Consider the following 12980-nt stretch of genomic DNA (forward strand, 5'->3'; position numbering starts at 1 on the left):
AATAAATAAATAAATCTTAAAAAAAAAAAAAAAAAAAAAAACCTCCATCCAGCCTCCCATAATGGGTGGCAGGGCCCCTAGCACTTCGAGCTATCATCTTTGTCCCCCAAGATGCTTAGCAGGAAGTTGCATCTGAAACAGAGCAGCTGGAACTCCAATTGGTGTTCCCAAGCAGTGGCTTAACCTGCTCTGCCACAACAAGTCTCTCTGGAAAAGAATGATCACATCTTCTAAGAATACTTACAGTTCCCTTTTTTTTTTTTTTTTTTTTTTTTTTTTTTAGTTTTTTATTTATTTACTTGAAAGAGTTGCAGAGAGAGGTAGAGAATCCGTTGGTTCACTTCCCAGATGGCCGCAATGGCCGGAGCTGAGCCAATCTGAAGTCAGGAGCCAGGAGTTTTTTCCAAGTCTCCCACGTGAGTGCAGGGACCCAAGGAGTTGGACTATCTTCCACTGCTTTCCCAAGCCAAAACAGCTGCATTGGAAGTGGAACAGCCGGAACTAGAACCAGCGTCCATATGGGATACCAGTGCTTCAGGCCAGGGCTTTAACCTGCTGTGCCACAGTGCTGGCTCTTAAAGTTCCATTTTGAACTCTTGGTCTTTTAGTTCTTTTCCTCTCACTATTGTAGTTATCTAGTTATCTACTTGAGCTAGTCTCATCCTGATGCCAGGAACTACTATTTACGTACAGTAGATACAGGTGCTTACTAAGTGCTTTAAAGGTGCACATAGCTACTTCAAAATACTAAATCTGGGAGCCAGCGCTGTTGTGTGTTAGGCTAAGCTTCTGCCTGTGGTGCCAGCATCCCATATGGGTACCAGTTCATGATCTAGCTGCTCCATTTCCGATCCAGCAATCTGTTATGGCCTGGGAAAGCAGTAGAAGGTGGCCCAAGTGCTTGGACTCCGTCACCCATGTGGGAGATCCTGAAGAAGCTCCTGGCTTTGGTTAGGCCCAGATCCAGCCATTGTGGCCATTTGGGGAATGAACCAGTGGATTGAAGACCATTCTGTCTGTCCCTCTCTCTCTGTAACTCTTATCTCTCAAATAAATAACAAAAATCTTTTAAAAATATATTAAATATGTCCATCAGGCCTAGTGTCATCAAATTGCTTTATAGTACCAAATTTCTTTAGAAATTATTTTTGTTTCTCTTCTCATTTTGCTGTGTGGGACACTTGGAATAAAGTAGTTTCTGTGAAACTTTCACAGATAGATATAAAGAATAGACATTACAGTTATCAAATATATTTATTGCCTATATAAAATACCCTCTGATTTTGACAACAAAGAGAAGTTTTATTTAATTTTGTATACACTTGTATTTCTTTAAAAATTTGGTAAAGAAACCTTGCCTTCATTGTGGCCCTGAATTAATGAAAGTATTTTTGCATGTCTATAAATCTTAAATTTTGGACAAGGAGCTAGATTTCATTTAGTGCTTGAACCTTATTTATGGTAATATAGCAGTTTTCAGTTTGAGTAAACTTACACTGTCACCTATAGTTCTTAATCCTAAATATCATTTCTGAATTTATTTCAAGTGTATCTTTTAATGGTTATAATTAAATTAATACCTTGTTTTAACAAACTTTTCCTTCCTGTTATACAGTCTTCATAACCCTCCTATTCAGTGGTATTCTTATAGACAGTTTTGATGAAGATAGGAGACTTTATGAATTTAATATAAAAAAGATATTATATAATTAGTCTGCATATGATATAATAACACTAAATCATAAATATACCAGTTCTTTTTTCACTGCTATGATGCTATTGTTTTCAGGCTTTAACAATTTATAGTGTTCTTTTGAATTAAAATAATTAGCATATTTTTCGAAGTGGAGCAGTATTGTAACACTACTTTTGAATAATAAATATCTTAAAATATAGTATTGAAATGTGATGATATAGGTTTTCACAATTTATGATGTTTTTGGAGAGAATAAAAAATTCTGAGAAAACTACTGAATTCTGGGGCTGACATTGTGATGCTGCAGGTTAAGCTGCTGCCTGCAACACTGGCATCCCATATGGGCACCGGTTTGTGTCCTGGCTGCTCCACTTCCAGTCCAGCTCTCTATGAATCTAGGAAAGCAGCAGGAAATGGCCCAAGTCCTTGGGAACCTGCTATGCACGTGGGAGACCCTAATGAAGCTCCTTACTCCTGTCTTCGTCCTGTCCCAGCCCTGACTGACGTAGCCCTTTGGGGATTGGCAGATGGAAGATGTGTCTGTCTCTCCCTCTCTCTTTGTAACTCTTTTTTTTTTTTTTTTTTTTTTTTTTTTGACAGGCAGAGTGGACAGTGAGAGAGAGAGACAGAGAGAAAGGTCTTCCTTTTTTGCCATTGGTTCACCCTCCAACGCGCTGATCCGAAGGCAGGAGCCAGGTGCTTTTCCTGGTCTCCCATGGGGTGCAGGGCCCAAGCATTTGGACCATGCTCCACTGCACTCTCGGGCCACAGCAGAGAGCTGGCCTGGAAGAGGGGCAACCGGGACAGAATCCGGCACCCCGACCAGGACTAGAACCCGGTGTGCCGGCGCCGCAAGGGGGAGGATTAGCCTACTGAGCCGCGGCGCCGGCCATGTAACTCTTCATTTTAATAAATCGTTTAAAAAATGTGAATCCCAGTAGTGTGGATTTTGAACTAATCTTTTGTTTTCACATATCTCAAAATGACTCTTTGTTCAATCACCAGTTTCTTTCCAAGAAAATACCTATTAGCATTAAAAAATTATTATTTTTTATTTGAAAGAGTTACACAGAGAGAGAAGGAGAGGCAGAGAGAGAGAGAGAGAGAGGTCTTCCATCCGTTCTTTTCATTCCCCAATTGGCCGCATTGGCCGGAGCTGCGCCGATCCGAAGCCAGGGGCTTCCCCAGGTTCTCCCATGCAGGTGCAGGGGCCCAAGGACTTGGGCCATCTTCAACTGCTTTCCCAGGCCACAGCAGAGAGCTGGATCGGAAGTGGAGCAGCCAAGACTTGAACTGGTGCCCATATGGGATGCCGGTGCTGCAGGCGGCAGCCTTACCCGCCATGCCATTGTGCCAGCCCCAAAGTCATGCTTATTGCTTATTTGTAACTCAGTATAAATCATGAGGGATTTTCATTATTTTGTATTTATTTTATGTTATTTATCCCTTTTGTTGCTCTGTTGTTAGTCATTCTATTTGTCTTTTTTCATTGTTGTTCATAAACTGTGATTTATCTCAGTTTTAGCAACCTGTGGTTAGTAGCTACCTTAATGTTTTATTATTTTAGAATTTTATTTAGATACTGAATCTCAGCAGAAGTTCCTAATTGATAAGAATATTTGATTCCTAGTTTAATTTATATATACCAATAAGCAATCTTTTGACATTAAATTGTTACTTAAAAAAAAAAAAAGATTTACTTATTTACTTGAGGCAGAGTTACAGACAGAGAGAAGGAGAGATAGAAAGGTCTTCCATCTGCTGATTCACTCCCTAAATGGGTGCAGTGGCTGGAACTGGGCTGATGTAAAGCCAGTGACCAGGAGTTTCTTCCTGGTGTCCAATGCAGGTGCAGGGGCCCAAGCACTGGGGCCATCTATTACTGTTTTTCCAGGCTATAGCAGAGAGCTGGATGGGAAGTGGAGCGGCCAGGACTCAAACCAGGGCACGTATGGAATGTCAGTTCTGCAGACGATGCTTGACCTACCATGCCACACTGTCGGCCCCAGTTGTTAAATTCTTAACCTCAAAGTAAATCAACATAAGAAGTTTAAGATAAATCTTCTTAGTTAGGAGTTATCATTTATATATTAGTTTTATAAAATGAATCAGAAGTACAGGCTGTTACCTGTTTTAGAAATTTGTAACAAGTATGACTAAGAGATTATATATGACAGCACGTCAGAAAATTGTATAGTGGATTACATAGTAAATACTGGATAAACTCTGTTGGAATATTTTTTAGCTGAAACAGTTTTTCCCGCAAGTGAAACAAGTTTATAAGTTCCTTACTGAACTGATGTAAGCTTGTGAGTGTTATCTGACAGTCCCTTGGAGCCTCCCTTTTGCCATATTTGTCTAATGTATCACATATCAGTCTGGTTACTATTTTTAGAAACTGTATTCATGACTGAAATCCTACAGTTAACCTTTAGAAGATCAAAAGGAAATATTCTTACTGAAAAGGTGACCCTGATATATACGTATTTTTTCTTTTTATGTTTTATTGCTTGCATGTTTAACAGCTTTCTTTTCCATTTGTGGCATTAAATTACTAAGTGTGTATTTAAAGGTCAAACAAAGTCATTTTAAGATGAAACTAACATTGGTTACAGGTCCAGAGGTATAGATTTTGGCAGTAGTATTTACAATTATCATTTTAAAAGTTGTATTTTAACATACAGAGTCATGATATAGCCATTGTTAGGTTGCATTGTATAAAGTGTAACTTTTTAAAGATTTTCTGCTGGAGATCACTACTAGAAGCTAAAAATATGTCTATCTTTAATCAGAGCTGCTTTTATATATTTATGTATATTTATTTGCAGAGAGAGAGAAATATACATAGTCTTTTGGGTAAACCTCCTCATCTTAAATGTTGAATATATTCCTAATCAATAGTGTACCAGAATATCTTTATAGATCAGTAGAAGGCTTTTCCAAACTGGTAACGTTTGAGGTTACAGTTATTCATCTTCTGTTAAATATTAGAGCTTCCAAAACTGTTTCTTGTTTTTTAATATTGACATGTTTTAATAGTTAGTATTTTTCAATGGAGATCTGTAGTTTTTTTCCTAAGCCTCTTTAGAAAAATATAGTGCCATTAGAGTGAAATATATTGATAGAATTGATACTGATTTGTTTAATTTTTTTAGGTGGTTGAACAGGGTATGTTTGTAAAGCACTGCAAGGTAGAAGTATATCTCACAGAATTGAAGCTCTGTGAAAATGGAAACATGAACAATGTTGTAACTCGAAGATTTAGCAAAGCTGACACGATAGGTAATGTAAGATCCTGTCTCTCTCTTAAACCATTTCCATGATATCTTTAGTTATAATTCTGTTATATGCTAATATTATAACTATTTTGTAGGCTTTTATGTAAATATTAGATTCTCAGCCTTGATTCAATGTATTTATTGATTCTTGCCCTATCTGCATTTATTAAATTAGTTTAACATTTGTGCTATTTTTACCTTTTAAAAAACAATTATTTTTAAAATTTAGCACATGAAAAATGTGTATTTGTGAATTTAAATTGAAATAGAGCTTTAAATGAAAATTAAATATAACTTGGCTAGGTAATATGAAAAATGGCAGTTGGTTAGCTCCTTTATTCTCTCAGTTTCTTCTTTTGGACTATAAATACAGTTAAGTGTCTAAGACAGCAAGCTTAACATGATATGATGACACATTGATATTTATTTTGTTACTGTTAATGAATAGGCTCCTTAAATAGTTTCTATATCATCTCAAATATAAATAGACCAGATTCTGTCTATAAATTTATATATCTTTATATAAATATATACTAAAATATGTTTTTAAGATCAAGAATATACTGGGTAGTGTTTTTAAATAAATGCTTGTGAATTCAATAAAAGTACTGTCCTTTTTGTTTCATAAAATAAAAAATTATGAAAAGTAGTTAATTTCAAATAAAGATGTGGTAAAACAAGATTAAAGATAATACTGGACTTGTTGGAAAATGCAGATAGACAACAGAGAGAGAACATGAACACAGAACTTGACATGAAAGAGAGTTTAGCAAGTTTAATAACACTGTTTAAGATTTCCTAATTGGGACCGATTATTAAGACAAGTTTCACTAAATATAAAATGTTTCTTAATTTCATAAGTACATTTTGCTTTCATTTCTCCATTTCATGGCAAGAAAATACTTTTACCCTATATTTTTCTTCAAGTACATAAGTGCTTGATTAATCCAACTATTTTTACCAAATAAATTATTAGGTTATGAGCTTTTTATTTCTTCATCTTTATTTAGCTAGAATATTTGTAACTTTATTCAAGTTAAATAAATTCATCTTTATAAAATGAATTCTTCAAAATATTAGGATTTCCATATATAAATATCACTTTATTATAATTATTATGGATAAATTGCTTAACATTTCCAGATCCATGGAACTTATTTAGGAAAATAAAACATTTCTGCGTTGAAAACTGAACGTTTTCAGTATTGTTAATCATATTAGTATGTGTATAATAGGAATCCATAATTCTGCCTAACAAGCATAGTCTGTTAAAATTGAGACTAATTTCTGAAATTTACAGCCAAGTGAAATATAAATGATGGCCGGTGCCGCTGCTCACTAGGGTAATCCTCCGCCTGCGGCGCGGGCACACTGGGTTCTAGTCCTGGTCATGGCGCCGGATTCTGTCCTGGTTGCTCCTCTTCCAGTCCAGCTCTCTGCTGTGGCCCGGGAGGGCAGTGGAGGATGGCCCAAGTGTTTGGGCCCTGCACCCACTTGGGAGACCAGGAGAAGCACCTGGCTCCTGGCTTCGGATCAGCGCGGTGCGCCAGCCACAGCACGCTGGCCGCAGCAGCCATTGTGCGGGTGAACCAATGGAAAAGGAAGACATTTCTCTCTGTTTCTCTCTCACTGTCTACTCTGCCCGTAAAAATATATGTGTGTGTGTGTGTGTGTGTGTGTGTGTGTGTGTATATATATATATAAAAATGATAAGCTTCCTCTTAAAATAGTTGATACAGATAATGTTTGCTGGTTACTTTAAAATTTGTTCTTGTCTCCCAATCTCATTTTAATAGAAAACTATATGTAAATATGGGACCATCAGAAATCTTATTTTGGACTTTACTGGACATTTTAAAATTGACATAAAAATCATAAACTGGCTTAATTTCTAAATTCAGAACAGCATTATGGTGTTCTCATGTTAAGTGCTGTATAACTACTTGTCAGTGAAGATAGTAATTAATAAAAAGAATCTCTGCTTCAAAAAATTATAAGCTAGCATAGATTTTAATAACATAGTTTAAATATACTAATATTTGAAAGTGCTACATACATTGTATACATACCTTAAAATTATGTGTGAATTCTTATATAACTAAAATTTCTCATTCTGTTAAATTGGTGCTCTTCATACTGAATTGTTGATACTTTGGTGGTTCATTAAACAGTTCTGCGAGTTCAGAATTGGATGGAAAATATCCAAGTACAAAATACCAGTACATATGAGGATACTTCAAAAAGGTGCCTAAAGTTTACTTTGGTACAAAATAATGTAGAAATTATTTCATAATATACATTTTTTCATTCACTTTTTGAAGACCTCTCATATAAATGTACTAGGTCACAGTTTCTTCTGGTAGTTCTTAGTTTAAAATGTCTGAAAGTCTTTATTAAACCGAGTTTGCTTTTTTTTTTTTTTTTTTTTTTTTTTGACAGGCAGAGTAGATAGTGTGAGAGAGAGAGACCGAGAGAAAGGTCTTCCTTTGCCTTCACCCTCCAGTGGCCTCTGCGGCCGGCGCACTGCACTGATTCGAAGCCAGGAGCTTCTCCTGGTCTCTCATGCGGGTGCAGGGCCCAAGGACTTGGGCCATCCTCCACTGCACTCCCAGGCCACAGCAGAGAGCTGGCCTGGAAGAGGGGCAACCGGGACAGAATCCGGCACCCCAACTGGGACTAGAACCCGATGTGCCGGCCGCAAGGCGGAGGATTAGCCTATTGAGCCAGGGTGCCAGCCCTGAGTTTGCTTTTTAAGCAAAAACAAACAAACAAAAAAAATGCAAAGTCCCGGTCAGTGTATCAAGCCAGGACTTTTGGAGGCTTCATGTTTCTTGTTATGCAAATTAGCAGTTATTGAACAGTTGCTATGCTTTAGGCACTTGACAGGAGTTTTCTTATTTGTAACCTCAGCAACCTTATACGCTCATCTTGTAGATAATGAAGCTGAGGCTTAGAACCTGCCTCGTTTTAGTTAGTACTTCAGTTCCATAATTAGATTTCTTAGATCTCTTATACCAGAATCATCTCTCTTAATTGTTGCCTTACACAGCCTATGAATGCTAAAGAAGCATTCATTTTAGAGATATTAACTGACTGTTTTTCTATAGGAAGTGAATTATGAAATAAATAAATTGGATATTAAACTAAAAATGAATGTATATTTTTCCTTTGTGATCTTTTAAAGTATCTTAAAATTATCAAAATCAGTATATACAGGAAATTTAGCTATATAAATAATGTAAACAGAAATAGGAAATGCATATATGTGGCTGCCTGTTGTTAACAAGTTAATAAAATATTCTGTAGTGCTACCTACATTGATTTATAGCAGGGATGAGCATCATCCAACCTGCAGGCCATGTAAGGCCCACAAAATCATTCAGTTTGACCCTGCCAAAGCAACCACGGGCAGGACTCAAAATGCAATAAACTTATATAGGTGGCTAATTTTTAAAATAAATTTATTTAAATAAAGAACAAATTTCAGATATTTCATATATACAATTTTAAATAGTTTTTAAGTTGACAATTTTGTATGGTTCATGAATGATGTTATAAAGATCCAGATGGCCCCTAGTAGAACAGAGGCTCCCCACCCCTGACTTAGAGTGAAGAAGTGATAGTTGTCATAGGCAAGATCTGAATAACTTACAATAGCAAGGCCAAAGTACTTTGTCCTTTAGTATTTTTTCTCCATAAATAAATTTATTTGGGCATTGCATGTGTTCTAGTAAGATAGATTAAAATTTGGTTTTAGGGCCAAAGTGTGTGGTGCAGCAGTTAAAATGCTACTTGGGACATTTTGTGGGTCTTACAAGGCCTACAGGTTGGATGGTCCCCACATCCCATGTTGAGTTGTCTGATTTGAGTGCCAACTACTCTGCTTTCCATCCAGCTTCCTGCTAATGCACCCTGGGAGGCAGCAAGTGATGGCTCAAGTGGTTTAGTCCCTGCCATCCACGTGGGAGGCACAGATTGAGTTGCTGGCTCCTGGCTTTGAACCGGCCCAGCCTTGGCTGTTACAGCCATCTCAGAATGAGCAGTGGGTGGAAGATCTCTCTGTGTGTCTCTGCCTCTGCTTTTCAAATAAAATGAAAATAAGTTAAGATTTTTTTTTAATAAATAAAAATTTGGTTTTCCTTTAAGGATAACCACTGAAAACATAATTTTTGTTATAAAACATTTTTAAAATGCTTTATGAATTTTGTTTATTAATAGGCTCAATCCACATTCTTACTAAATATGCCGTAATATTTGCCGTAACAGCTATATTTCTATTACCTGTATTAATGTTTTTCTACCTCCTGTGCTTATCATTAACTTAAAAATAGTCAAATTAATGTATGGGGAAATAAACACATAGTCTCACGACGTTCTCAACTCCAGGCATCTTGTCCTGCATTCCGACTACAGTCACCAGTTCATCCCGTGGTTATACCCTGCACTGTTATTATGACCGTACTTGGCATTATCTTTAGCAGTATTCTATCTGGCTACCACTTGGCTGTTCCCATTATCTCTCTGTGTCCACTACATTAGACATTTAGTCCTACCATTCCCTTTCCACTCTGTCATGATATCTAATAACTTGTAATTAAGAAATCTTGGTTTTCTTAACCTGCCAGCAACATTTTAATAGAATAAAGTACTTTTCTATTTAGAAACACTTTCTCTTCCCGTAGCTTCAGGGCACTTTCTTACTTGGTTACATCTTGTCAGAGTCTTTGTGAGAACATCTTGGCCTTTCTGACTTCAAAACATCAGTGTTTATATGCTCAGTACTTGAATTTCCTCTTTTCCTTGGTAATTTCTTCGGGTCTCTTGGATTTAAATATTTTCTGCATGTTAATATCTTAAGTTGTATGTCCTATAGAAAATGCTCCCTTAATTCCAGTATCAACTTTCTCATATCTTCAGTTGTATATCTGGTTAGCATCTCAAAATAATTATCATGATAAACCTAATTCCCTCTGTTTCTTCCAAAACCTGCTATCCTGTCATTCCTCCACATCTGAGTAATTTCAACTTGTTTTCTAATTACTCAGGACAAAATTCTTACCATCCTGATTTATTATTTCCCATCCTGTAATTAGTCTAGCAGTATGTTTTAGTAATTCCTTTAGAATCTGTTGTCAATGTGGCCACTTAATAATGCTTCCATTGCTACCACTTTGGTTTGGATTGCTGCAGTAACCTAGTCTCCCGTCCTTGACCCCCTGCATTCAGACTTCACTAACAGCAAAAAAACATTGCTTGTCATTGGGATGGACATTTGACTTAGTGGGTAAGATTCTGATTAGGATGCCCTCAACCTTCATTGGAGTGTAAAAGAAAAAAAATTCCCGACTCTGGCTCCTGATTCCAGGTTTTTGCTGATGTAGACCTTGGGAGGCCATAGTGATGACTTAAGTAATTGGGTACCTTCCCCACATATAGGAGACCTGTATTGCATTCCCAGCTCCCAATTTCAACTATGCACCAGCCCCAGCTGCTGCAGGCATTTGGGGAGTAAACCAGTAACAGCTCTGTCTCTATAAATATTTTTTTAATTTAAAAAATAAAGTATCTGTCATATCATGCTACTTCTCCAAACTCCTCAGTGGCTTCCTTCCTCACTGAGAATAAAATAGAAATACTTTGGTAACTCACAAAATTCTGTATATTCCTATAAATGTTCATTTATGGGCTCATTTTTACCTTGCTCATTCTACTTCAGCCACATTGATGTGTCACCCCATTCTAAAATGCCAAACACCTTCCCAAATGAAGGCCTTTATGTTTCTATTTCTTCAACTTATAGTATTCTTTCCCTGTATTTCAAGGTGCTTCAAAAAGTTCATGAAAACTGGCTCAAAAATAAGTATTGTTTTATAAAAAAATTTTAAAATTGTACATTTGAGGGAATCCTCAGAAAGTTCCCAAAAATGTATATTATGGAAAAACTATGTACCTTGAAATCTTTTGCAGTTCTTACTACAAACAGAATACCTTGTATAAGTAGATTGCAAAACTCAATGAGGAAGAAATCTCCATGTTTATAGATGGTATGTCATATACCTATAATATACTATACAAATATCTGTGTGTATTAGTAGGCAAAAAGTCCATAAGAAGACGAAAATGTTAACAGTAGTTTTATCTAGGTAGATATTTATATATCATTATTTTCTGTATTTTTGCTCTGAGCAAAAATTACTTCTACAGTTAGGGAAAAAGTTAATTTTTATGGAAAGACTAAGACTACTCCTTTGCCCTCCTTCCTAGGTAATGTTCTGTTTCTTGATCTGAATGCTATTTCCATGAGCTTGTCCACTTTGCATATTTATCACACTGTACTGATGATGATTAGTACATTTTTCTGTGCACATATTCTGCTTCAATAAAAAGAACAAAAGGAAAAAATTCAACCCTGCCATAATAGAGAGCCATGACAGTATATTTATTTGATGTAATAAAATATGTAAATATTGTAGGTAACTTGCTTTAAGTTTTGAGATGACTGTACAATTTATTACTGACTTAACCCCTAATCAAAGTTTCATTGACTACAAAACTATTACAGTACATTAGTTGCTAAGTGAAACATAAACAATATTATTGGACTGAATTTAATTATGTAGTATAAGTGTAGATTTTGATTTATTTGGAGAACATGCTTTTTCCAAAACCAACTGTTCTAAAATTTTAAAGTATTCTCTCTTTCTTTATTTGTCATGTTTTAATTACAATTTTCTTGACTCTGCTGGGCAAGTTATTAGCCAGAATTAGATAGATAGATATATAGTATTATGTAATTTTCAAAAATTTTTAAAGATTTATTTAACCTCTCATGAGTACTGAAACTTTGTTACATCCAGATTCTCCAATATGTAGATCATCCTGTGTCTTACTTTATACTAGTTAAACTGTTGCTGTTAAAAGAAAAAACTTCCAGTTCTGTAATGGGGAAAATACATGGTGTATTGGGTGAATAAGAAATTTTAATCAATATAGAAATCTCTTCAATCAAATGCTTTTCATTTTGTTCATATATTCTAGCTAGATATTCAAACTATAAATTAGATTCAGTTTAATATGTTATTCTTAGAATATAATGAAAAATACTTTCCATCTATAGCATCTCTTAATCATACTTTAATATTTTTAACTTCTACATATTCTCAGAGAATATGTTGATTTTATAATGTGCCAAAATTTAAAGTTCATTGTATATAATATAAATTATATTTTAGTGTTAAATGATTTAACTCTTTATCTTTTGGGGTCTTAAAGTTCTCAAGTAATCATCTGAGTTACAATTGCCATTTCTTCCCTAAATATAAAAACCTAGTTGTGAAAACTTCAGTTTTGTTGGTTTTTTATGTTCCTTACATATTTCTTTATTCTTGCTATCATGTTGATATTTTAAATTTAGAATTTTTATGCATATATAGGCATTTAGCTCAATGTAATATATTTTAACGTATTTATTATACATATGTGTGTATCTTTGCTTTTTACATCTAGATACAATTGAAAAGGAAATAAGAAAAATCTTCAATATTCCAGATGAAAAGGAGACCAGATTGTGGAACAAATACATGAGTAATACATTTGAACCTCTGAATAAACCAGACAGCACCATTCAGGATGCTGGCTTATACCAAGGACAGGTATTGTTTAGCAGTACTGTTTACTCTAAGCTTATTATACATGAAGTTTTTTGGATTCACCAACTTTAATGACTATCCTGAAGTACAAAATGGGTTCTACTGTTGCAGATTTCCTCTTTATAACTTGCATCTCTACTTCATATCCCTGCTGGAATAACCATAACTTCTGATTCCCTTGTTGAATTTGGAAATAATCTACTTATTCAGAAGAAATGATTTTCAGTTAAAAAAATATAAAATGGGTCAGTAACTTTGTGAAGAACCATATAAGAGGCATTTTTGTTTCTGTAGGCCACATAATGCTGTTGGAAATACAATGTGCCTCTGTAATAACACAAATGCAGTTATAGGTGA

General features: G+C 35.4%; 1 protein-coding gene across 12 annotated transcripts in view; it reads left to right on the forward strand.

The window, feature by feature from the left end:
- USP15 (ubiquitin specific peptidase 15) overlaps window positions 1-12980 on the forward strand; it is a 126189-nt gene that overhangs the window by 38806 nt on the left and 74403 nt on the right. For 6 of the 12 annotated variants that reach the window (XR_016216163.1, XR_007919692.3, XM_070052558.2 and 3 more), the window contains exons 4-5: window positions 4852-4978; window positions 12481-12626. Coding sequence is in view for 4 of the 12 variants with exons in the window: in XM_002711302.6 (XP_002711348.1) it covers window positions 4852-4978; window positions 12481-12626 (273 nt within the window). In the remaining 8 variants the exon portion in view is untranslated. Of the gene's footprint in view, window positions 1-4041; window positions 4163-4851; window positions 4979-12480; window positions 12627-12980 lie in introns of those variants that run through there. The other 6 variants (XR_016216164.1, XM_070052560.2, XM_051846372.3 and 3 more) reach the window with 4 other exon arrangements.

The sequence above is a fragment of the Oryctolagus cuniculus genome, chromosome 11, assembly GCF_051225735.1.
Source record: "Oryctolagus cuniculus isolate XC-2025 breed Fujian yellow rabbit chromosome 11, ASM5122573v1, whole genome shotgun sequence".
Taxonomy (NCBI): domain Eukaryota; kingdom Metazoa; phylum Chordata; class Mammalia; order Lagomorpha; family Leporidae; genus Oryctolagus; species Oryctolagus cuniculus.